This window comes from Anser cygnoides, chromosome 19 (assembly GCF_040182565.1).
Source record: "Anser cygnoides isolate HZ-2024a breed goose chromosome 19, Taihu_goose_T2T_genome, whole genome shotgun sequence".
In the NCBI taxonomy this organism is placed as follows: Eukaryota; Metazoa; Chordata; class Aves; order Anseriformes; family Anatidae; genus Anser; species Anser cygnoides.
The window spans coordinates 709,832-736,332 of NC_089891.1; the positions used below are offsets into that span (position 1 = coordinate 709,832).

The window sequence follows — 26,501 nt, forward strand, 5'->3', positions numbered from 1 at the left end:
GTCTGTTTCTCTGTCCCAGCCTTTGCCCCTTCTACTCCCCTGCCTGCACCCCAGCCATAACCTGTTGGGTTTTAGCAAGAATCGGAGAATTGTGATATCTGGTTAGACAGTCTCCTGTGTGGATATGTGGCATGAATTCTGGACAGGGAGATGGCAGAGGGGTTGTTGCCTGAGTGTGTTAAGAGGCTAGACTCCTGCTCTCACCCGTGGATGCCATTCAGTGAAGTATCGGGGTTGGGAGATAGGTTTCTGCACAAGTATGAGGAAGCTCTGCCCTGTACCTTTCTTTACCTGACAGAAAAGAGCTTCCAGGAGGCATTTCAGTAGGTCACGTATCATTCATATTTAGCATGCAGCAGAATTGGTGATTGCGGAGATGAACTTTGCCAGTCGCTGTTGTCGGATGAACTTGCTGTTGGTGTGTGACCTGCGCTGTGTCTTTGAGGTGACTATAGTTTCTTCAGACAGCATGGTGAAAAGTATTGCTGAAACCGTTTGTGGGCGGCACTGTGACCAGAATGCTCCTTGTTAGGGGAATTCAGTAAGAGAGGCCATCATGCCTGCATCTTCCTCCTCTTCGTGCTACTGCCTTGGTGAGTGCAAGGAGTGACCTGAGCAGCCCTTCTCCTTGTTCGTCAGGAGGAGGGAAATGCGACCTCAAAGCCTCTGTGCTGGGGTGTTGGACCTGCCAGGGCACAGTGTGAGCAGCCTCAGTCCTGAAGTCAAAGCTGCGCCAGCAGGGAGTGGGCCCGTGGGTCTGCGAGCAGAGCGGTTGCTGGCGGCGGCCTGGCGGAAAGGAGAGACCCGTCCTGGGGGCTGTGTCTGCGGAGAGCGGCAGGCAGGCAAAGGGCTGGTGTGTGGACTTCCTTCTCTGCGCAGAGGGGCATAAGAAAGTAAGGGCATGGGGAGAAAGTAAGGAAAACAAGTGGCAGTAAACACAGGAATTTGCTTAGGGAACCTCAAAGAATGGAATTTGGGGAACAGGAAGGCAGTTGAGAAGTAAAGAGCAGAAAGTGAGCAGCAGGTTAGGTAAGAAGCAACGTTTGAAAAGCCAGCGTAAAAGAAACAGATGATACATGTAAGAGAGCAGGGAAGATAGAAGAGAACAAGATGAAAAAGTGAGGAGTTTGGGGGGTGGAATTAATCCTTGTCCTCAATAGGTGATAAAGTACACATTATTAAAGTACACATTATCTTTCACTGCATATTATTAACCTGTTGTTCTGATGTAGGCAAAGCGAAATGTATCTTTAACTCATTGAATAAAATGAGAAGCTGACTGCCATTATTCTTGCCCACAGTGGAATTATAGAGCCATTGTGTGTTAACATAGGCTGCTGTTGCAAACTGACGTTTGCAGATTTGTCAGATTGGTGTGTATACATCGACTTTGACATGTTTGCGTTTATTATAGAAGGTAAGATACTTGTCTGGTGAGCAAATCAGCGTACTTCAGTTTATTTGAACCCGCTAGTTCATTCCCATACTGTAGCCCTGCTAGGATATGGCTGACATGCCGTACTTCTCCTTCGTGCTTGTCTTAGTGTATACCTGTGCATGTAGTACTGTATGTGTAAGCAAATGTTACGGCATTTCAGCTTTCTATTTCAATTTACTTATCCGTTTTCCTGGTAAAGGAGTGGCCTGAAAATAGTAGTTAAGTCTCATCAGATGCTAGGAGTTTTTTTCTGATATTTCATGCTGACTTGATGGAGCTGACAGAATTGGAAACCACATCATTGTCTGTCTGGCAAAAAAACAAAAACACCGTCCAGTGGGAGAAAGAAGAGTGCTGTGAGAAAGGAGAAAAAAAAAAAAAGGCAAACCGCCAGAAAACTTTCCAATCTTTATTTTACTGAGAAGGGGTCCCCAAAATTAGAGTCATTCATAGACATATGTGTATGGAGTGAAACATTAATTACGGGAGTCTTGTGTAACCACATCAAGCTATGCGTGTATCAGACAAACGCCTTGTTAACATTGTATAGTTAGGACGTGATTGCTGCCTTTGAAGTCGGCCATCTTCTGTTGGATTTAGATTTGATAAAATCTTATGCGAGCTTAAAGAATGTGGAGGCTCGCTTCTCAAAGTGAGGAATAGCTTCCATAACCAGTGGAGGTGTGAAGGAGAAACTGCATGAGAGAAACTGCTTGGAGTGTTTGTGTCGTCCTCTGCCCTGTGGGACAGGAACCAGCAGCAGATGTCAGTCCAACTTTCACTGAAATGATGATTATTAAGAAGGTACAAAGATCTCTGATCTATGAATGAATGTTCTGCTTCTGGCACCCTCTCAAAGGTTTGAGTACACTGATCTGGACTAGCTTTCAAAAGGTGCTGGTTATGTTCCCAGATCTGATGTATCTTATTTAAAATGCACTGCATTGTATTCACTGAAGATAAATGCCTCTTTAGATACGTATATTTTTGTTGTGCTTCTGTCTGCGTGCTGAGGCTACAGCATCCCTTGCGGGGAGGTGGGAATCGCTGTGCTGCAATGGCAGCATGAAGAAAACTCAGCTGACTTTGCCAGTTGAACCTTTCTGTGGTGACTGTGGGGCTGTCATCTAGTCTCTGGGGACATGGGTTCTTCCATGGATATTCTGGTCAGGATGGATTATTATCATCACACAGCCTGGCCTCCTGCTTAATGAGAGGTGAACAAATGTATCAGAAATTCCTGTGTTGAACTTGATCTTTTGTGGTTTGGTTCTAGCATCTCTTGTACAGAGGGAAACCCAGTCCCTGCGAAGATAGCAAGTTTAGGACAAACTGCGTTTTGAAGTAAACTGGTTCAGTAGTTACTGCATTTTTGGGCTGGATTTTTTACTATCATTTTGGTCAGTTTCTGGTGATAGGTGTTGGCTGTGTGGTTGCAACCTAAGGAGTCTACTCTGTGCAATTGCAGTTAACCAGTGTGAATCCTGCACCGTCTTAGTTGAGTCTGCTGGTGTTCCCTGCAAAGGCCCTTTCTCATCTAGATATTCAGGTTTCTTTTTAATGTTGCAGGCTTGTTTGACTGCAGAAGAAACGTATGAGCAGTGGGTAAATGCAGTGCCTGTTGGTCTCTGAATTTTTTTTTTCCCTTTTAGAAAGATGTGCTGTTATAGCTGGATTAATTAACGTGTGATAGTTAACTCGTGGTAAATCCCAAGTGAGACAGTTCAGTTCGCCTGCGCTTCTGCAGTTCAACTTGCAGATAATTTGAATACGGTGTCACTTCTAGGCTTTAACAGTAGAATAGCCAGCACATACCTAGTTGTCCCCCTGTACACACATGCTACTCTTTGGTGATGATGGGTATCTGAAAAAAAATCTGTGAAGCTCAAGCCTTTCAGTAGGCAACTGACCCTAGATGTTTAGGGAAGCAAAATATCAAAACATTTTGATATTAAAACTATCGGAAAGAAGGTGCCCTTACCTATTCTAAGGGTGCCTAGGGGTTAAGTACTTGTCCACAAAGCATGAGATTGCGAGGGGGATGCATTACATCTCATTCTTCAGGGACAGAGTTGCAGGGAGGATGTGTGCAGCCTCAAAACCCTCTAGTTTTTACTCTTTGTCTGAAGAAGACAAAGGAATTTTTGCTGTGACTCTGTGCCCTGTTTTATATCCTAGTCCCACATCCTTATACCATTGCTGAATTGCTGGACAAGTTACCTCCATTGTTAAGCTCTTGCTGAGTTTTGCTAGGTGGGCTTGTTCTGCAAGCTGTACATAGGAGGCTTGGAAAACTGACACTGTAGGTGGCACGACGTACGGCAGCCTGTTGAAGGGATGTGTGCTGCAGGGAGCACAATGTTTCTGTACCGAGCTTCTGGAGCACTGGAGCAAGGGTCAGGGCTGGAAGTGGGAACTTGCTCCAATGTTAGCTTCTCTGGCAGGGGTGTTCATGCTGCTTGTGCCTGTGCTTTTGAAAACCCATAGGCACCTCTAACAGCCCTCTGAATGATCGCCTTGTAGCCATCTGCCTTGTCCCGGCTGTGGGGGACAGGTCGCCTTCCCCTCTGAAGTGGCAGAGTTTCTCCAGGACAGGTAGGACTGTGCTGCTGCAGGTGGCAGGAGGGAGGAAACCACCTTCCTGGAGGCGGGCAGCCAGCCTGCTGGCTTCGCTCCACCAGTAGTCAAACTCTGCATGTCCGCAGATCCACTGCGTGTATGTTTATCCTAAATCCCATGCTCCCTGAACTAATCTAAGCCAAAGGCAGTTGCTCGCAGCTGGAGAGAGGTCTCCTTGCAAGCTTGTGCTGGGTGTTGATGCCGCGTCAGTGTCTAAGGCCACGTGGAAGCTGGCACGCTGGTTTACAATAACCTCATGTATTAGAAGAGCACCATGTTGGACCTAATTAGCTTCCTGCCTTCCTTTAATCCTAGTGTTTTTACCTCTTGGTAACTACCTTAACTAGATTGGTCTTCTTCCAAGATGTTTCTGGAAGTTGAACAGCATAGAGTGGAGGAGAGAGGTCAGCAGCAAGGCAGATTTGGACTAATTCATATGGCTTAATATTTTAAACTTGGTGCACCCAGAGGACAGGAGGGATCCATTTTATACCAAAGGATGTAAAAGAGACAAACTCTGGCAGCCAAATATACTTGCAAGTGATGATAAGGGTGGGAGGGAGAACTGAAAACATGTTCTACCTCAGTATTTGAGCATGACCTATGCAAAAGCTTTGTGTCAGCCTTAGTGCCTGTGTTCAGGAGTCAGTATTTTGAACAGGCTGCGTTTCTGACTTCAATTTTTAACTTTTCACTTCGCTCTGTTTTAAGTTAGCTTAAGCTGTGTCTTGTGGGCACCTGCAAAGTTACCAAGATTCCTGTAGTCTAGCCCCTTTTATAGCGTTGGGGGAGGCTCTAAGTTTTGAAGATACCTGCGATGTGCATTTCGTGGTCTGCTTAGGTGCCCGTTACTTCAGGATACATTCTGTGTATTCTGTGCAGCAGCAGTATGTTTGTGCCTCCCTATGCTGAAAGGTGCAAATATGACTTCTGTCAGATATCACAGACTTATTTAAGTTTCTGTGCATAGCTTGCATTTCTTTTTTTTTAAAGAAGCCTGGGCTACAAGTAAGTAAAGGTCCTTGCAGAAATCTCGGCACAGCCTACTGCGTGCCTGCTCCCCACTTGCCCAGACCCTGCGCAAGGCACGCGTGTCGTTGGCCTGGATTTGCATCAGGACTGTCATGTGATGCTGCAGACCATCTTCCAAAACGTGTGACCTTGTCTCCTGAGGCTGTAGCCCTCAGTGGAGGGGACTCTGCTATTGCTCTTTGTGAGGAAATACAGCATGGTGCTGCCAAGCCTCTGCTCCCCCTCTGCCTCCCAGTTCTGCTTTGAAATGAGCTCAGCTGCAGTTCGCATGAACATGTGCAGTAACTTTGTGCTTAGCGGGGTACGGCCCATTAATTTTTGTATGAGCATCAGGGGACGCAGGGAGTATGTATATTGCACAAATTGCGTATTTATTAGCTGCTAAATTGATTTCCTCTTCTCCAAATCGAAGCCTTTGTATGTGCCCTTTACTGGGGGCAGAGCAAGCCCTTCAGGAAGCAGACGGCTTGCACTGATCGTGGAGCGAACAAAGAGTCCAAGCGCCAGGAATTAGCCAGTGTTTTGAATAATTTATTTGATCTTTCTGAGGTGCTTCAGGAGATGCCCTTTGGCATAAGGAGGACAGCTGTTGGGAGCAGGCACAGCTGAGCTAAAAGGGAATCAGTCCTTTTATTGTGTTTTGTCCAGGCTTATTATTTCTGTGGAGCAGAAGAGTTTTATGGTTTGCTTTGGACCTGATTCTCTGGAAGAAGTTCTCTGAACTGAATTAGCCATCACTTTGCTTTTGGACCAGAGAGCAAAGTGTTTGTACTTTGAAGAGGTTTGTGGACAGAGATGAAACGGTTTCCTTTAAAAACACATGGCTGTGTTTCTTTGACCTGGGAGGGGTTATGGAATAAGATAAAAGCATTGCATTTGGAAATCCCTTCTGGGGAGTGATGGGACCATGCCTGAGTTTTCCTGTAAAGACCACTTCCCCTACTGAACCGTGTCAGCACAGAACTTGGTCTCATGCCAAGCAGTTGGAACCCTTGCCCTACCTTTGATGTACTCTTCTTTCCACTCATCCTGCTCAAACTTGGAGGGGCCGAAGGTGGGATGGAGCGGGATATTGTGTGAGGATGATCAGAACCACTTTGTAGAAGTGGTCAAGACTGGAAGCCTAGAGCAGAGGGACAGAGTGGCTGTTGTCCTTTCGGACAACCTGATGACAGGCTGTAGAGACTGTATGGACCCCAGATGTTTTTACTGCTGAAGAGGTGTTACCTTCCAGAAAAACTGGAAGAGAAACTATATGTCATGGTGCCATATAGAAGTGAGTATGCTGCTTCAGGACATGTGAGTCCTTTCTTCAAGGTACCTTTTTTTTTTTTTTTTTTTCCCACCCTCAAGGTAGCAGTAGCAGCCAGGATGTGGAAACTAGGGCATTTGGATGTCTGATGTAAGATTAGTTTCCTTGCTGATCTGGGGACGAGTAGAGGTTAGCTCTCTCCTAAGAACTACTGTTCTGATGTAGCCCAACTGTTAAAACTAGCAAGTGTGACTGCATGGTATCAGAAGCATGTCCGCAAGTTCGTGCAAAGGAGTTATGAGTGAACTCTGACATCCGTTGGAAGAAGGATCTGAAGGCACAGAGACCTGCTGCTATGGGCAGCAGCTCGGCAGTTGAGTTCTTGCTGCACAGGGACACACATGTTGTTGAACAAGCTTGCTGGTGTTCTCCTGGAAATACAAAATCTATTTTAAAATATGTTTCTAATTTGTTTATTTCTTTTTGAGAGGAGTTGGAATAAGATCCTGGAGCTCTTTATGTGCACGTAGCAGAGTTATGGCCAAATAAGCTTTCTAAAGCGTAAGCATTGCTGCTGCACCTCAGTGCTAGATATCATCGGGTTGAAAACAAGACTTTGCTATCTGGCCTGCTCATGTGGCCTTGTTCCTGCTGCTCTCTGTGAGCGGCAGAAGGAACTTCTCAACAAGCATGGAAGCGGTGCAAGTTGCGATGGTGGGAGCTGGTGTCTGCAGCTCACGTGTGTCTGTCCATATCCTTGCGTTAGATGGCTTGGCTGATTTCACCATCAAGGTACACGATTTGGAATATCTTGGGCTTTGAATTGGAAATTTCAAGTCTGGTTTGTGGCTATGACTGCTTTTTTTCCTGCCCTATGAAAATACACTGTAAATGAAGAATGTGTGAACACAGGCTGCATTTCAGCTAAGACGTGAGATGTTTCTGGGGCTGGTCATTTGCTTTAATATAGACAGGTCTTAGTCACAACTAACTTGAACGTGAGCCCAAAACAGAACTGGCAGCAGGGAACCTGCTTCATCACTGAGTTGCCAAAGGTCTGCGCCGATCCCTGCGTCATTCCAGGGCACTGTGGTGCTCTCAGCACTGGGATAGGCTCCAGGAGCTGCTTGTCCATGGTGCTATTTCAATGTAGTAAATAGAAGCTTTCTGGGAAGGTTTGCATTGGATATCCCTGTAAAATCTGATTAATACTCTGACTTTTTTGGCAGTGAAGCTCTAGCCACCCAGCATTCATATTCCCCAAGAAACCCTGTGCTGGCATGTCCTAAGTGTTCGAGACCCAAAACAAACAAAATGAAAGCAGCTTGGCAACATTCTTCAGCTATTTGGTTGTCCATGCTGCAGAGCGATGCACCAAGTTGCAGATGTAGTAACACTGGCATCAAAATCTTGCTGTCCATTAGGGCATCGTATTCAAAAGGTTTGGGTTTTACAGCCAATGCTGGTTGCTCCGTGGCACCTCAGCCATGTGAGGTGAGGGTTGGGTTGTCTACTTCCAAGCTACCAGGAGTAGTTGCTGCCTCCTGCCTGGTGGGAACGTTGCCTCCTGTTCACAAGGACAAGCAACTGCGTGGTCAGGGTTTCATCCAGAGAGTCCCACAGGTGAACTGAGCAGGGTGACTGTGTTCACCATGGGATCCAGCATTCATTGCATCCACAGCAGTCTCGCAGCAATGCTGTCTGCTAAATTTGTACCTGTCGTTAAAATCCAAAAGCTGCAACTGTGATGTGCTGGAGAATTGAGTCTATTCCCAGTACTCAGTCTTGCGGGAATGGGAGTTACGAAAAAATCCTGCAAGTGATCTTATAAAGTAATTTTGCCCAGTGCTTTAGAGGAATAAATAAACCAAACTACTCTAAAAGAAAAGTTCCCCAGTCCCGAGTGCAGCAGTTATTTTAACTATCTGTGAGTTTGACATGCTTGTGTCCATGTTAGGAGTTTAGTATTTTTCTCATGTCAGGAGTTTAATATTTTGTCTCCAGTAATGACCCCTTTCTACCACAGGCTCCTTTTTATAAGCGCATCAAGCTTCTCTTGAAAACAAGTTAGATGTCCTGCTCTGCTTTGGCTTCCAGAAGATGTCTTCAGGATTTCAGTCAGTAGCTGGAAATGTTCAATGACCAGACCACACTGACAGCTTTGTCACTGTTGATCTTCTGTCACCCTTAGTCTTCAACACACATGCTGCTACTCCTTCCTTCATGCCTATTCAGATGTGTTTCACAGCTTTACAGTACAGTATTCCTGTCCTGCCATATGCCTTTGGCTAGGTCGAAAGCACCAACCGCTGCCACCCTTTCCAGGAAATAGATGCTCTGTTGCCATTGATCGGAAGTTACTTGCAGTGACTTTGGAATACACTTCATCTCGAGTTTGCCTGCAGTTTTGCATGTGGCAGAAAACACGGGCAGCAGAACCAGGCTGAATGCAGAGGGTGGGAGCATCATGAGCGATGCCTTCAGGTGCTCCCTTTCCCCTGCTGCCTCCCAGGGGAGCAGCAGCAGCCTCAGCGCCAGAAGCAGACCAAAGCTGTGTTAGCAGGCACAGGGTTGGGGTCAGCCACGAGCAGAGATGAGCATAGCATCACTGATTCTGGGATGGTATAAAAGAGCATCTTGGCAAAAGATCAGGAGTCCTGCTCTAGTCGAGACATTTCAGTCTTAAACCAAGGCATTACTGCAGGTCAGTTTTCTCTGGCTGGGGACTTGATACAGGTGATAAGCAGCATTGGCTCTGTGTGTCGGCTGCACGCAGACGGTTGTGAATGTTGATGGTTGTTTTATTTGTGGTGCTCTGACACCTTGCAAGAGCTTTAACGGGTAGGGAGATTCTGTGTTACTGTATGGCACACAAGTTTTTTTTATGCAGCACTGGTGTCTGATGTCCTTTTTTAAGGAGCTCTGAGTGAGAAGGAGTTAATGGGGATGAGGACAAGGGAAGAAGATAGCTGGGTCTGGGCTGGGGCTACTGGCTGGTATTTTTGCAACAGTCTTCTGTTACCCAGTGTGAGCCTGTGGGGATTAGCTGGGCAGACTCCCAGGCTCCTTCCGTACTGAAGACCTGCCTGCCCTCTGCACAGGGATAGAACTCTTTCCCTAGGACTTCTAAAAGCCAATGGACTGGAGGAATTTTTGTTGAAACGTTACGGGGCTTATTTCTTTAGCAGGAAAACTTTGTGTCTGCCCCTACTTGTGGGATTTTGAAAGAATGAAAAAACTTGCATAACCCCCAAAAGAATCATTTCTGGCATAGTAACTTATAATAACATGACTGAAAAGAAAAGTAAAGGGATGATCAGAAAGAAAACTAGCAGTAGATAAAAATGGCATTAATAATTTCTGAAAACGAAAATCTATTCAGAGTATTTGTTTGGACTTCAAAAACTTTAAGAACCATGGTGCAGCTGAACAGCTCGGTAGTGTGCTCCCATAACCAGGAGCTGAGAAGGGAACATTTCCTGGGTAAAGCAGAGGTGACAGATGCAGGGCTGCGCCAAAGGAATGGGAAGAAACTTTAAGGCAAGACAGTGAACTTGCAAGCTAGTTAGAAAGCTGAGTTGCTTTTGTAGGGGGGAAAAAGGAACTTCCCTCATGGAATGAAATAGTGGTTGTTTTTTTTTCCTTTATATTTTTATGCTGTCTTGCCAGTGAAATGGTTGGGTAATGCATTTTTTAATTTTCACTGATCAATTTATATTATTGTTAATAAAATTTCCATTAACATTTATATTATTGTTAATAAAATTACCGTTAACATTATTAGACTAATGTGGGTACCTTTAATTACCATTCTTATTTGCTCCTTCCTCTCTGAACATATTATCAGCCTGCTTTGGTGGCTTTGGGGTTATTTTTCTGTTTTTGCATGCTATTGTAGAGAGAAAACCAGTTAAAAAAATTCTTATTCAGGAGATGGTTTAAGTTGGAGCTGCTGGTGGGAAGGGGACACCAGGTTTTATAAGGCTCACGATGAAGCCCAGAGTTGGCAACAGTGTGCCCTTGAGCGATGTACAGCACAGCCAGCAGGTACCACGGTGTGCTGTGGACAGTGATGCTCATGTGAAAGAGGATGGATTTTCTCTTTTTTTCTTGGTCACCACAGTGTTGGGTTACTTGTTGTGTGGAGCCCTGCAATGCTGTCACTGCTGCGGTGTCCAAATCCCCCTTGAGCAAAGCTGGGATTCCTGTCCTTAATTTGTGAGCCTTAGAGCTGTTGCTGTTTGAGTTTTATTAACACCTCAAGAAAACTAAAGCTCCTTGAAGTGAACTGATCTCCTCCGTGCCTGCTGTGCAGCAGGGCTAGTGCCCTTGCTGGTCTGTTGAACACTGCTATCACTCAAGACTGGTTTATAAAATGACAAATCCTGAATTGATGGGATTGCTCTACATTTGCAGCAACGCATTCTAAAGTTTGATCTAATAAACTTGTTTAATGTATGATTTTAGAGTTAATGAACATTGAAACATAAAAAGTGATTCTTAAGTGATGCGCTTTGACTTGCAGTGAATGAACAAGAACTTGTCTCTTTTGCTTTAGGCTTTCAGATAAACTTCTGTGGAAAGGCACAAAGTAAGCTACGTATTTTTATAGTATTATCCTGTTTTATATATCAACCTTGGTACTGGGAATGTGTCCACTTTCTGTTCCAACTAACCACCTATGGCAGACCTACTCCTAAGAGAGCTTCCATTTTTCACAATGCTGGTAAAGTAAAAGTAAAATTAAGCAATTTAAAGGGTCACTAATTTTACTACTTTACCTGTAACAAAAGAGCAACTCCAGAAGCATGCAGCTAAACTAATTGTGTATGGAGCACTGGAAATTTGCTGCCTGCTGAATTGCTCTGAAACGCAAACTGGGTGGGATTTGGCAGTTTGATTTGTGCCTGCCAAAACTCGTGCTGAATGAGCACCTGATGTGCACACTTTTATACAGAGCGTGAACACCTTGAATTGCCATCTCAAGAGCCAGCAGGACAGATGTTGGATCCTGCAGTGGGTTGTTTCTGTTCGAGCTTCTTTCAAGAGAGGTGAGAGCAGGACAGGAGAGCTGTCAGGAGGGGCTGCTGGCTGGCATCAGCTGGTGCCAGCGCTCCCGCAGGCAGCCCTGGCTGCTGCAGGACAGTTTGTGGTGACTAATGGAAGCTCTGCAGAACTAATTTTTCTTTATTTTCTGTCACTGGCTTATGCTTTGTGTTCCTCTGTCATACTATCAAAGTACCTTCTACAGTATGGTGGTAGCTTTATTGGAAGCAGTCTCTTTTTTTCTGAATTCTAGATTTTTTTTGACTCTGCATTTCTTTGAATTTGCATTCAGATTTTTTTCATTTGTGCTTGACGTGCTTGTTATAGCAATTCTAATATCTAGAGATATAATTGTTATTTTTTTAATAGTTGGTGTCTTTGGATTTTATGTCAGTATACTTTGTGACTACTGTTCAGATAGATTTCGTCTGAAGCAGTTGTACGTAGAAAAACCTTTGCTGTCCAAGGCTTTCACAGAGCAATGCTTTCTGTGTTAGGACTGAGGAGGACGTCTGCTCCAGTGTTACGGTGCAGAGTGAGCCTGGGTGTCAGAATTGTTCTCCCAAGACAGGATTGGAGAACATATTTATTCTTTAATAACTTTCTGTTAGCATGGAAATCTTTAGGAAACTCGATGTTTGAAGCAGGAAATTCAAACCTGTTTTGCAAGCTAGAGCTGTATGTCAGAATCAGAGTTAGGCTTTGAGACCTTTTCTGGTGGATTCCTAAGATGACAGCTACTGAATTGTGAAAAGATATGGAAGAAAATCAGCCACCCAAAAGGAGCAGTTGGCTGCTGAAGTTTGTATTTTGGAGCTGGGTTAATGGCCGTGCAGGTGAGGCTGAGTTGGAGATGGGATTTGCTGCTGGGAGGAGCTGGCATGCAGCATTTCATGTGAACCTTGGCAGCTTAAAAAGGTTGATTAGCATTTACTTAGGACAATGTCTTGCTCCTGTTGTCGGTCTTTTTACAAATTCCTTGTTGTCTGGCACACTAAGAACACTGTAAATGCTTCTGCAAGGTTTTCGCTATTTCCCCAGCAGTGCCTTTCATCTGAAGCTGGAATCTGTTGTCAGACATAGACAGTCCTTGCTCTCTGGGGCAGTTGCAGTCTGGAACAAAATGAGAAATGCTCAATACATGACTCTTCAGAGGAAGAAATAAAAGGCTTTGCCATTAGAAGGTTTTGCAAAATAATGAGATGGTTCCCACCCGTGCCTTTGGAATAGGAAGTGTGGAGGTGGGTGCTGTGAGCTCCCTGCAGCAGCGCAGCTGGTCACAGAGATTGTGCCAGGGTTCCTGAGGGTAAGTCTGAAAAACACCTCGGTTCATACTGCTTTGCTGACTTGTGTGCTGGGATGTACGAATGTAGGTAGGAACCAGAGAAGCATTGAAAAAACTCAAACACATTAGCACCTGCCTGTCAGAGCACCGTGGTTTATGTTAAAAACAGGGTAAGTACATCAGAGCAGTTGGATAAGTACGGTTGTGTATCGGGCACTTTGCTGCTGGGGAGGTGCTCAGTGTGTCCTGGAGGGTTCTGGCACCATGGTTCAGGCGCTGTGTGCACAGGAGGCGGCAGCAGGAGTAGTGTGGAAGCCTGCGGGTGCTGGACGCACTGGTGGCTGGCGGGGCCGGCGCATCCCCCTGCCTGCAGCTCTGCTTGGCGGAGCTCCTCATCCCGAAGAGGTGTTGCGGAAGTGAAGCGTGTTTCTGTAGAGGTAACTCCTGTGGTTCATCCCCCAGGACCTTGCTGGTTTGAACACCAAGGTTGCACGCAGCCTGGGTTTTGTTCCAGAAGAAGTTTCACATGCTGCTGTGGCGGAGGAGTGAGTGCCTCCGCGCATGCTGTGGGCTGCTGGGTTGTTTGCCTGATTTCCCTCTCTGCTTTGCCAACCTGCCTAAAATTCAGTTTGTTAGCTGTGTAAATTCACGAAAATTCAAAACTTTGTTAGCAGCAAGTATAACCTGGTGCAGTCAGGCCTTGGGAGGGTGTGTGGGTCTGCAGGAGAGGGGCTTGCCCCACCTGCCTGAGCCGGGGCAGCAGCAGTGGGCAGGCAGTGAGTGCCAGCCCCAGAGGTGGTGGAGAGCTGCGGTGGCTTTTCTCCTGTAGACTTAAAGTGAATTGAGAAGTGAATTAGCAGGAATTCACAGAGTTGAAAAAACCCTCTTGACAGAGAAAATACCAGGTTTCTTTGTGCCAAAAATTGTTTACAGCAAAGACAGATTTTGATGTTGAGTATTTTCCATTAAAGCACTGTTGACTGTTAGACACTGACAGTTTGATCGCTTGAATTATCCCCTAAAGTATATTTTAATTGTATTTTCCTCTTTAAGCAAGGTTTTAAAGTGTTAGGGGTATTAGCTGACTTTGTGCATGTTATGTGTAAGTGTCACATTTATTTAGAAGGAGAGGATAATGAAAGCATTAATGCATTTGTGAATTCTCGTACCTACTTAGCTTTCTGTTTTACGGGCAGATTTTTAGTCTGTATTTACCAGCTATTAACAAGAATGACAGGAGCTATTGTGTTTTATTTCTCTGAGTCTCTGCAGTCAGCACGAGCACTTGGTAACATCAGCAGCAAAACTGGTGGCATTGCAGTGCTCAGGAGGGGTCTGGTTTCATTTGGTGCTGAACGGCACATATCTGCTTCCCTTCCCATTGGCCTCTCCAGGTAAGTGATCGTTTCTGTTGAAGAACCACTGTTTGCCAGAGAAACACAGGTTAGCCTTTTCATCTGGAGAGGTGTTTCCGTGCTGAGAAGGGAACGGGCTGTTGCTGTTCTGCAGGTAGGAAGATCAAAGGTGTGCAGTGGAAGGAGTTGTTGCGCAGATTTTCTTCTTGATGTAAATGAAAGGAATGTAAAACAGACATCTGAATTCCTCTTGTAAGCTGTTGAGAAATGGCAGGGTTTGATCCCAAAAGCTCTACAGCTCTTTCATGAAAAATAATAGCAAGTATCTCAGTTCAGAACTGCAGCTTTGTCTTCTTGAATAATTTGACAAAACTGTTTGTTGTTGTCTGAGGCAGGAGATCTATTGATTTTCTGTTGAGCTGTATTTGAGTGACCAAGGCAGTAAACAGTCATTTTATATTGAACAAGGGGGAAAGGTCTCAACATGAACAACTTCCCACTGTTGCAGGGGAGAGCAGGTTTTTGCTGCATCTCCTTGCCATTTCTTGCAAAGGTGGTGGCCCAGGTGATTCCGTTTCCCTGCTCACTGCCAGCTGGGACTGGCTGAGCAGTCTGCTAAGGGCGGTGTCTTTGCCATTAACTGCTGAGAAACTTCTATACTGAAAGAAAAAACACTGTTCTCTTCAAGAGACAAGGAAGCAGTCAGGGTCTGTTCTTTCTGTTGTTTGTTTTTTTTTCTTTTTCTTTAGGGGTTGCAAACATCAAAACTTAAAAAATGGGTTTCCAAGACTTTAAGATCGCTTCTAGTGTAATTTTATTTCTCTGATTAAGAAGCTGTAAAGTAAATATAACATTAAAGGAACGCCATGACGAAGTATGTTCTTGTAGGCTAGCAGTTCTGATACTTTGGCCACTGTGCAAGATTTTTTAAAAATACTGTGTATGTGAGGTGGCACTTCTAAAGTGATTGCCATTGTCCTTTGATGGCAGCAAGACTTCTGCTTTAGTTATGTTTCACTTCTGCTGCTTTCTCTGGTTTTCCTGCTCTGACTAATCTTTCTAAACAAGTATTTAAATCGTGTGTTGGATACAAAGTGCCCTTTGGGGACACCTGAGACTTAAATGTGGAATGAAACATCAGGTTGCCTAAGAGTGCTCTTCAAAGCATATACGTTGTACAGTTACTACATATACTGTACTCAGCAAGTCACGTTTAGGGTGTTTAATGGGTGGCCTTTGAAATTTTGTTTAGGCAGTTTTTAGAGGAAGGAGGGTATCAACAGAGGTGCCAGGGCTGTCCTGTGTACTGGCTCTGAGCAGGGGCGTTACAGGATGACACAGGATGTGTGGGTGTACTGGAGTCCCTCTAAATTCTTGTAAGGTCCCTTCAGATAGAACATCGGTCAGTGTTTCAGTGATAGAGGAGCACTGTCCTCTGGTGAAGAAGGTGCTTGAAAGTAGTGCTTGACATTTCAGAGGTTTCACCTCTTCATGTGGGAGACTGTATGCTAGGTCTCAGGCCAGAAGTGTTTTTCTGTCTGCTATCATTGCTAATTATTTTCCTATAACAGCTTTCTCTTTCCAATTTGCATAGTTCATATATTTATAGACTATTATATTTATTCTTCATGAGACAAACTGCAGACAGATTAAAGAGCTAAATCTGTCTTCATGTGAGTCACCTCCAGCCCTGTGACTGCCCTCGTTCTTTGAACACTGCCCCAGGTTGGTGACGGTGACCAGAAGTGATTTAACAATTCCATCAGTTCCTTGCTGCGAGGGTCAATCAGAGCAGCCTGTATGGCAGGACTACAAGGACTGTTCAGAATTTACCAGCTGGACAGACCAGGAGGGAGGCAGCAATGTGCCCTTGTGGCCCAGAAGGCCGAGGGGATGCTGAGCTGCATTCGGAAGAGTGTTGCCAGCAGCTCAAGGGAGGCGATCCTCCCCAGCTGCTCAGCCCTGCTGAGGCCACACGTGGAGCATTGTGCCCAGTTCTGGGCTCCCCAGCACCAGAGGGACATGGAAGTACCGGAGTGAGTTCGGAGGAGGGCTCCTAAGACGATGAGAGGACTGGAGCGCCTGTCGCACAAGGACAGGCTGAGGGAACTGGGCCTGTTTAGCCTGGAGAAGAGGAGACCGAGGGGAGATCTCAGTAACGTATATATAAACACCTGAGGGGAGGGTGTCGAGAGGATGGGGCCAGTCTCTTTTCAGTTGTGCCCAGCGACAGGACGAGAGGCAGCGGGCACAAACTGAAGCACAGGAGGTTCCGGCTCAATGTGAGGGGGCACTTCTTTACTGGGAGGGTGACAGAGCACTACAACAGGCTGCCCAGAGAGGCTGTGGAGTCTTCTTCTCTGGAAATATTCAAAACCTGCCTGGGTGCCATCCTGTGCAAGGTGCTCTAGGTGTTTCTGCTGTGCGGGGGGGTTGGACTAGATGATCTTCAGAGGTTCCTTCCAACCCCAGCCATTCTGTAATTCTGTGAAAAATAATGTTGAAGGAGGTAGCATTGCTCATTTTACTTTTTCCTGTGCTAGCACATAGTGGGAGCAGCAGACTGCAAAGGCAACGGGTGTAGCAGGCTGGTGAAAACTAACCCAGGAAAAAGAAGTCAGGGCTGAACACCTATGGGAAAGAGCAAGGCTGCTGGTGGTGGTGGTAACACAGGCATGAAGTGATCGGAGATCCTGCTGTGCTCATTCTTCATGTTCCCAAGTGCAGGTCTTCCTTCTGCATGACATTAGTGCCAGGCATGGCGGGACCCATATTCCAGGGTCGGAGCCTGCAAATAATGCTGCCCTATAAATACATGGTGAGTAAAAAGCACGTCTTTATAGTAATAAAAAGGCATAGTGATAAAAAGGCAGCGTTTTCTTATTGAAGCTCCTGCACTTGGGAAAGAGTTGGTTTCTGTCTTCATTCACCTGTGAGCTATTTGAGAAGCAGACCATGTTGATCTAGATGGTGGAAGAAGGAAAGCAGAACCTTTGACAGAATCTGTACCTAAGGATTGTGATTTGTATGCTGGAGCCGTGATCTTTAGGTGCTTGGTTTCATTGTAGCTAGAATCATAGGGATTTTACTCATCTGGAAATGCATAGAAAAGGATAACCACAAAATCTTCAGCTTCCTCCTTTCCTCCTTTGCAGATTATGTTGACGCAGTTCTTTGTTTCTTTATGCTCTTTACTTTTTGCATGATTCTTGCTCTCATTAGGATTCTAAAAAAAAGCCCCACCTGAACTACTGATTTTAATCTACCTGTTCCTACTAGTTCCATCCTGTCTGGAATAGCAGAGTCTGAGTTCTTTGCTTAGAGTTGCACCGACTGCTTTAGCAAAGTTGTGTTCTATGTAGCTTATGGCTGCAGAAGTTTATGTGAAGTTGTGTGGAGTATAGTGTTGCAGAGATGCTGGTTCAGATTCAGAATTGTTTGTGTGCTGCTATTCAGTTCTTCATTAGAAAGAAATTTAAACATTGTAGTGCTTCCATCTGTGCTGACTTTGCAAACAGAAATGAAGATTTCTGTCACATAAGTGACTATTGATAAAAATTACAGGAGTAGCCAGTTACTGGCAGGCTAGAGGCAGTTTCAGGTTCTCTGCAAACTGTTGAAGGCTGCTGTGCCATGACAACTCCCTTGCTGCAGCCAGCCTTCAGTAGAGGGTTGGAAGAGGTGTTCATTATTTTCTGACTTCTGTCCTTCCAGCGAAGTGTGCAGAGCAGCAAGATCCACTCCTAACACTCCCAGATGTTTTGGCAGCTGAATGAAAATGTCAGGAATGTCCCATGCATCCTCATGAAGAGATTTTGATGCTGCCAGTCTATTAAAGTTCCAAATTCTGTTGGAAAAGCCGATTGACTGATGGTGTCACGTACATCTCAGCACTGCAAAACAAGGGGACTCTTTCCTATATTATTCTTCCTGCTACAGCATATTACAATTAAAAATTGATATTGAAGTCTTCAGAAGACAGCCTAAAGCATTTTATTTATTTGTTTTTGAGCACACAAGGAGATGCTAATTTTTTTTCCTTAAGAAATCTGAAACTACAAGCCGGTGTTTGTAGGATAGCATGGTCATGTTTAGTAAGGCCTCTGAGTGCCTGTCGGGCATGAGTTATTTTGGTGCTGGGAAATAACTGGAGTGTTTGGCTGTTTCTACTGGACTTTAGCATGAAAAATGGGTTGAACAAAAGAATTTCAATAGAAAGTAGACCAATATTTGTTTAAGGTATTTTTTTCCCCTGCTGTGTGAATTTTCCTTTGCTTTTCAAGGAATTAGAGATGGAAAAGCAAAGTACTCTGTGCTCCAGGAAGAGCTGTGATGCAGTAGTGAAGGACTCATGGTCACAGTGAATGCTTTGTAGAGGAAATTCCCAGTACTGCATAGCATATGTCCATTACAGCATCAGGAATCTGCTGTCCTGCAAAGATAGGATATGAGCAAGTGAGGGGCCCTGGAGCCAGTCAAACTTTGTGTGGCCATAGTGAGGCTCTTGCTGCTGCCACGCTGGGTGTGCTGTGACAAACTTGGGTTGTGTCTGAAATACAAGTGCCAAGGAACTGCATGACAGGGAAAGAGGACGATCAGTGGCAGGTCCTTCATCTTCTGAAAGCCTGTACGTGGCTGAGCTGCTGGATTGGGGTTGTGTTGCTCAAAATGCTGAGGTATTGAGGGCTGGAGCGCCCAGTGCAAGAAGTCAAGTGCACCTCGTGTGAACTTGACTGCCTGATAGGACAGGGTTTGAAGGTTCACAAGGAGACAAGAGGATTTGTTCAGGGAAGTGTTCTCCAGGTCTAGCTCTTACCAATTGAATGAAAATATTTTTTTAGATGAAATTACAGATTGGAAAAGTACAAAAGTAGATCTGTGCATGTCTACAGGTGCCCTTTTTGAAGCTTAGCAAAAAAATTGCCTTGGGTTTGCTGAGCAGAAATTCTCTGAAGAAGGGATTAAAAATAGTAAAATACTTTCAGAGCTTTGAAAGCCAACTAAAAGCTTACATATGTTCTGTTGATTTGTATTTTGATTTGTTCTTTAGTAGTTGCACAACCTCCATTGTAATTCAACAGAACTAAGCAAAAATGCTTTTTGGGTCTGTGTTCTTGTTTTTGAGGTGCAGACCAAAGGTTTTCCTAATGCAGCAAGGCAAAATCTTTCCCAGTGCAGTGGCCTACATAACCTTCTCACGAGGGGAGCAGAGGGGCAGGTGTTGATGACCAGTCTCCGGTGACCAGTGATAGGACCCGAGGGAACAGCACAGAGCTGCATCGGTGGAGGTTCAGGTTGGATATTAGGAAAAGGTTCTTAATTGAGAGGGTGCTTAGGTGCTGGAGCAGGCTCCCCAGGGCAGTGGTCACAGCACTGAGCCTGCCGTAATTCAAGAAGCATTTGGACAGTGCTCTCAGACGTAGGATTTGATTTTTGGGTGGTCCTGTGTGTAGCCAGGAGTGGACTTGGTGATCCTTTGGGGTCCCTTCCAACTCAGGATAGGCTATGATTCTACGAATGCAGATAGATAAATGTATTTTAAATAACCTTGCAAATGAGACTGTTTTCAGAAAGGGGTCAGCTCCTTGTTAAGTCTTTAAAAACATTGATTAGATGTTCAAAAGAACAGGACATTTGGGAGCTCACAGAGAAGGAACCTAGCTTACATGAAGCGGATTCTAACTTGAAAATTTGGCTCAGTGTAGTTTTAGCTATGCATAGGTATCAGGTGATATTCGGAAAAATAAGCATATGTTGCAAAGTTTTGGATCCAATATCAACATGGATGTCTGCTGCCCTTGCATTGCAGAGGGTTTTTGCTAATGGAAACAGTGGTCAAGTGGAGAAGAAGCCCAGTGCCTTGATCAACCCCTGCCTGCTGGAGTCTTCAGTGTGTTAAAAGCATGCTCCAGTACAAGTCTGTTCACCCTAGCACAAGTTGTTTCCAGCACTTTCTTTGTGCGTGTTTGTGGAGCATTAATGTTTTCATGCGAACACACTCTCAGCTTCGCCAACCAGTCGATAGCAGATAATGCGTGTTGGTACCTCTTCAGTTGTCTCTAACTTGAATAATAGAATCATAGAATATCCGGAGTTGGAAGGGACCCATAAGGATCATCTAGTCCAACTCTTGGCACTGCACAGGTCTGTCCAAAGTTTAGACCATGTGACTAAGTGCACAGTCCAATCGCTTTTTAAATTCAGACAGGCTTGGTGCAGTGACTATGTCCCTGGGGAGCCTGTTCCAGTGTGCGACCACCCTGTCAGTGAAGAACCTCTTCCTGATGTCCAGCCTAAACTTCCCCCGCCTCAGCTTGACACCATTCCCACGGGTCCTATCACTGGTGTTTACAGTGAATAGGTCACCTGCCTCTCCACTCCCCTTCGCGAGGAAGTTGTAGACTGCGATGAGGTCTCCCCTCAGCCTCCTCTTTTCCAGGCTGAACAGGCCCAATGCCCTCAGCCGCTCCTCATGTCTTCCCCTCTAGGCCCTTTACCATCTTCGTCGCCCTCCTCTGGACACTCTCCAACAGTTTCATGTCCTTGTACTGTGGTGCCCAGAACTGCACACAGTACTCGAGGTGAGGCCGCACCAGCGCAGAGTAGAGCAGGACAATCACTTCCCTTGACCGACTAGCGATGCCGTGCTTGATGCACCCCAGGATACGTTTGGCCCTCCTGGCTGCCAGGGCACACTGCTGGCTCATATTCAACTTGCTGTCAACCACAACCCCCAGATCCCTCTCTGCGGGGCTGCTCCCCAACTTGTAAGGGTTCCTGAGGTGTTCCTCTCAGCCTTCCACTAGTCAGTTTGAATCGTTTTTCAGAACAACTTGATCCATTTTCTCTGGCGTGCTCAAGGTGTGCGTGTCCGTGTCCAGGGATGGGATGCTGCCTGAGCTCCCCTCCAAGCAGAGGGCCCATGTCCCCTGGTAGTGCTTTGGTACTTGTGCACCCTGAAAAAGCTGCAGGGGCTTGTCTTGGGGAGGTGTGAAGACATGAACGTAAGAGTTGCACTGGGAGCAGGAACTGGCAGGGATCAGTGTTGCCTGCGCTGAAACCTCTCGCAGAAAATCAGCGCTTTCTTGGGCAGTGCCCTTCACGTAGGTGGTATGAGGAGCAAAAAATAGGCAGTTTGTTTAATAGGGTTCTGAGCAGGGAGCAGCAGAAACAAAGCCTCCTGTGCCATGGAGATGTGGAGCAGGGCGTTCCTTCTGACTGCTGTCAGGAGCAGCTGGGGCTGGGGACTGAAGCCCCTCTTGCAGCTTGCCTCTTCCTGAGCAGTGATGAGGGACGACCTGATGAGTGAAGGGATGGAGCCTCCATATGATGGCAGCCCATGGGAGAAAAGCAAGAGGCAAGGGAGAGCCTTGCGAAGGAGGAGGAATCAGAAGTTTCAATCGTTTCTGTAGGCTTCCTGGGGGACGTTTTTCTTAAATGAGCCCAGACTTGCTCTGCTAATCCCACCTGAGACATCAGTGAGTGCCATATGGGCCTTTTTTTGAGTTAAAGAGTTATCAGCAATTACACTTAGGAAATCCGAAGCTGCTTTGTCAGGAGATGCCTCCTGGCTTGATGGCCAAGGGCTTTCTTCATTCTTTCCTGCAGACGTTCCTGTACTCGAGTGTTTCTTGGTTTTGGCGGGTTCCTGTCATGGTCTCTAGTCTTCAGAATTATGAAACCTGATATGCTAGCTCCAAGGTGAACACAATCAGTCCCTCCCCCCAGAAAAAACTCTTGTCTTCAAATGGAAGAAGGCCCCACACTCCTGATGCCTGCTGTTCTTCCCGCTACGCAAGGTTCAGCGGTGGGTGCGAGCTATTTAACAGAGCCAGTGGGATGCAGGCTGTGATTGACATTGCCACTTTTCTGGCATAAGGTAACTAGAGGGATGATGGAAACATACTTGTTGCTTTATCCAAAGAAACTAAATCCTTTCCATTGACCTTAAGCAAAGGCCTCAAGGGCAGATTTTTTTCCTTGCTTTTGGTCTGTGTGCTCCTAAAATTGGGGAAAAAAAACAACCCCAAAAAACAACCCCACCTCGCACCCTCAGTCTTCCTCCACACAGTATATTTTAGAATTTGCTGTCCTGTTTTTTAATGAAAAAGCACCTGGCACAGCCCTTTGCATAATTTACTGTTGTTTTACATCGGGAAGGGCTCCAGGTGCCTTGCAGTAAATTTCCCAGGCCAGCGTGACTGTTTCCTTCTGACAACTGCTCCACTATGGTCTATATAGGATTATGCTGCAGAGGGAGGAAACATGACATGGCATCAACCACGGGTAGCATGAAAATTTTGCAATATCTGTGACTGAAACAAAGCATGCCTTTGAGGGCAGCCCTGTTTTCACAAGCATCTGCTCTGGCTGTAACTGCAATGTGCTGGCTGGGCGAAGTTGCTTGGAACAACGAGACCTTCCAGATTCTCTCCAGTGTTTTGCCAGCTTTGGCATTTGAGTGTGGCTGAGCGACATATTCATGCTCTCCAACTGGAAATTGCCTGAATTCCAGTTTTGGTGGAAAGGTGACTTTTGACATTACTGTTTTGTTCTCTCTGGGCAGAGAGCTGCCTGGCACCAGCACAGTTGTGCACATAGCCATACATGTGCAGGGGTGTCCTGTTGTATTCAGCATATAATGCATGTACAGGCACAGATTTAAGCTCTTTTACTGCAGCTGATCTGCTCCCAAAGCTCAAATAGTTTTAACTCAGTTTATGGCTATTCATGTGGATGACATTTTCACACAGGGTAGCATCAGGGATAATAAATGCTGAAGGTTAATGGTGGGTTTTAGACATTTCAAAGACTTCATTCTTAGGACTTTACTGATGGGAGTTTCCAGTCTGAGAGAACTGATCTTAATCTGATTGCAGTTTCTTGCTCTCGAAGCCTAACCTACTTTAGCCAGGCTTTGTAGGAGAGGTATTTATAGAAGCAGTTGCATGTGCTGCTGGAAGCAACGTAAACTGCATTTTGCAAGTTGCAGACGGGCATGTCCGCTGGTGCGGAGAGCATCTGTGCAACTGTGAGCCACCTCCCATTGTTAAATTACTGAAACGTCTTGCTAGCAGTTTGTTCAGTACAAATGTGTTACTTCATAATGTTTTCATGACTGGGGAAGGTAATGACCAGTAACCGTTCCAGAGTCCCGCCTGATCTGGGCTTCTGTATTTTTGTGGAAGCACGCTTGGGGCTGTAGATGAATTATGGATAAATGCTCCAATAAGGTGACTTCCAAAAATCAGCATACTTAGTATGTTCCTGGAGTGCAAAGTTGTCATCTTGGATCTGAATTCTGGCTCTTGGACTGTTCTAAATCACAGGTTTCATTAAAAGGAAATGTAACAGACATACTGAAAATGTTTGTGCTGTTGTTCTTCAAAGCGATTTTCTGTAGATACAGTTTGTAAAAATGTTAACTAAAATTCCAGTGTTCTCCTTCCATTCAGGCTTGCCAACTAAACTGCTGTATGTGCTGAAGTTCTTCATGTTTTGTTTCAAAATTTGAGTATTTTTTTCTTGAAAAAATAGTATGTCTTGAGGGCAATGCTGGAGATTGCGTTACTCACAAGTTAGTGCTGTTTTTGGAGTACTTGAACAAGAGTGCTCCATAAACAAGTCTGGAAAGGAAGGAAATGTAGTTGAAAGAATGCAGGTTGGAAGGGTTTATGGGAAAGGAGCACTGTCCTGGCAGGAGCAGAGACAGCAAGCAGTGAATCCTGGGTGCATTCGGGATGTCAGCATCAGTAACATCAAAGCAGCAATTTTGTTCGCAGACATATCTAACTATTTGCATGGCAGATAGTAGGAGTTCTTGGAAAAACAGAGAGTTCTGTGGGGTTTCTTCTGTGTGGTTTTTTCCCAGCTCAGGTGAGAGTATGCACTAGCTGTGTTTTGGGATGCTCTGGAATAAGTTGGACCTGGATTGCAGTTTTCCATTTTTAAAAAGTTAGCCTCAAACATTCAACCTCCTTCTCAACCAAGTATATCACCCAACCTGCCTGGCCTCCTGACATCCTTTCCTCCTCCTGACATCCTTTCCTCCTCCTGACATCCTTTCCTCCTCCTGACATCCTTTCCTCCTCCTGACATCCTTTCCTCCTCCTGACATCCTTTCCTCCTCCTGACATCCTTTCCTCCTCCTGACATCCTTTCCTCCTCCTGACATCCTTTCCTCCTCCTGACATCCTTTCCTCCTCCTGACATCCTTTCCTCCTCCTGACATCCTTTCCTCCTCATTTTCTCTCTTTAACTTGTTTTAATATTACAAAGCGAAGATAAAAAGGCTGCAAAGTTCATTACAATGTCCTTTTTTTCCCTCCCTGCTGGTTTTCTGCCTTTTTTTTTTTTTGCCTGCTGTTTTCTGCCATAACTTTTTTTTTTTTTTCCCCTGGTTTTACTAGAATAAGGAAATAAAGTGTGGACTAGGCTCCTGGCATATTGCTGCTCTGCAAGCAGCAGAGAGACTCTGGTGTCCAACCAGAGAGAACAGTCACATTCACACTGCGACGGTCACATTCACATCGTGACAACAAGTGGTTGATACCGCAGATTTGAACCAAGCGGAAAGCACTTTGGCAGGGGTCAATTTGTATCCCTGCAAAACAGAAACCTATAAGAAAATCCATTTATCTACTTCTGCTTTGAAAGTCTTACTGCTTGGAAACTGAGCATTTTCATATGTATAACTGGGACATTGTTATCATTGTTATTGATGTGTGGCATGCAGGAATGTAGGGAAATTATAGGAAAAAATAGATTTTTCTCCAACAGGAGGTGACTCAGAGGCTTGTTGAACTTGTACTTGTCCCAGGTGAAGTGAAAATACAGAGTATAACTCTGAAGGAATACTTTGTACTTCATGTTATCTACCAGATAGACATTTCCTCTTGCATGAAGACTGGTTGGCTGTGGTTATGGTAAAGCAGCCTCAAAAAGAGTGATGAGAACGTAATTGCAGAGCCAAGTGCCTGGATTAATCCTGGTGATGGATAGCAGCACATAAATTATGTACAATTATGTACTTAAACTAGCATCTGCTTACCAGTGCAGCAGGAAACAAGTGTGTGTTATGAGTCTGGATGGTTCTGCTGTGGCCATTGTGTAGGTGGTCACCTGTGTGTACTTGGTAAGGCTTCCCAGCTGCTTTTCGCTGGGTCCATTTTGGCTACGATCAATGAAATGCCAAGGGATGTGCATTTGTTGGGTAGGAAAATATCCTCTGCTATCTCAGTGCTACGCAGCAGCCTGGTGCTAAAACAGACTTTTTTTTTTAAATGGATTTGAACACAGGAATACTGTTGTTTTATGAATGTAATGATTTGAAATAAGTATTACTATCATTTTATGGATGGAAAATGAACATGCAATAAAAAACTGTTTCCGCTCTGAGATAAGTATCTAGAATAGATACGACTGCCGACCGGGCAGTTGGACTTCATGATCTTTGTAGGTCTCTTTCGACTGGACTATTTTATTTATGTAGACTTTCCATTGTTCTGGAAGAATTTGGAGTGACAGTGTCCAAGTAGTAGAGGAAATTTGATTAATAAATGCACTCTATGCGTTGTCTTGCTCAAAGTGAGTCATTTTTGGGGTAGATGTAATAAAAATAAGATATTCCTCCTGGCTGCAGTGAAGGGTAGGCTTGGAGGCTGATGAGAATTTAGATACCAGGCCACCCAGTTGAGCTTAGGGAGGCACCCTACAGCTCCAATTAAATTCTTTTCAGTGGAATAGAGGATGTGGGATAAATGTGGAAATAATTGTCTTTATAGGAAAAAGTAAGATTAATGAGGCTTGATTTGAGAGATGAAATTTGAAAATGCCAGCATTGTTGAAGGATACCTTGGGCTTATAAATCAATTCATCAAACAAGACAGTTAACGGATATTTTGGGGTCTTTCACTTACGAATGTACAAGCCAAATAAATTTTTTTTAAATTAAATTCTATTTTATTTTTTACAAGGCAAGACAAAATCTGAGGATGCAACAGAAGGGAAAGTACCCCAAAGCAGACCACCTGTCAACGTGAACAGTGATGTTTCTCCATATTCTGATGAACAGGTCTATACTTTTACTTTTGAAAGGAGCATTGCTGTTCATTGCTCACCCTGTTGCAGTGTGTTCAGGATTTTTAAAAACAAGTATTTTATTGTTAGGCCGCAGGACTACAAGGAGACTAGCTCCTACTGAGCAGTCTCATGTGGGTAACATACCCAAGAAAGACACATTGGGAGCATTGAGCTCTGCAGTGCAGCAGGCATCATCCCAGCCAGTTGGGTGCCCAGGCTGGAAATCCTCGCTGTCCCTTTTCTCTGTCATTATTAGTGATGAAAGGCTGCCATTACTACCAGCTGGGGCTTTATGGAAATCTGCAGGTGAATTGTCACATAAAAATGATGATGTGTTGTTTATTTTAAGTGGTTGATGCAAAGCCCTGAATAGTTGGTTTCGTGCTGCTGAAT

General features: G+C 45.0%; 1 protein-coding gene across 6 annotated transcripts in view; it reads left to right on the forward strand.

Moving 5' to 3' along the window:
- MAP2K4 (mitogen-activated protein kinase kinase 4) overlaps positions 1-26,501 on the forward strand; it is a 96,896-nt gene that overhangs the window by 4,583 nt on the left and 65,812 nt on the right. For 3 of the 6 annotated variants that reach the window (XM_066980188.1, XM_066980190.1, XM_066980192.1), the window contains exon 2: positions 10,900-10,932. The exons of the other annotated variants lie outside the window; for them this stretch is intronic. In XM_066980188.1, the coding sequence (XP_066836289.1) occupies positions 10,900-10,932 (33 nt within the window). The remainder of the gene's footprint in view (positions 1-10,899; positions 10,933-26,501) is intronic. 6 annotated transcript variants of the gene reach the window in all.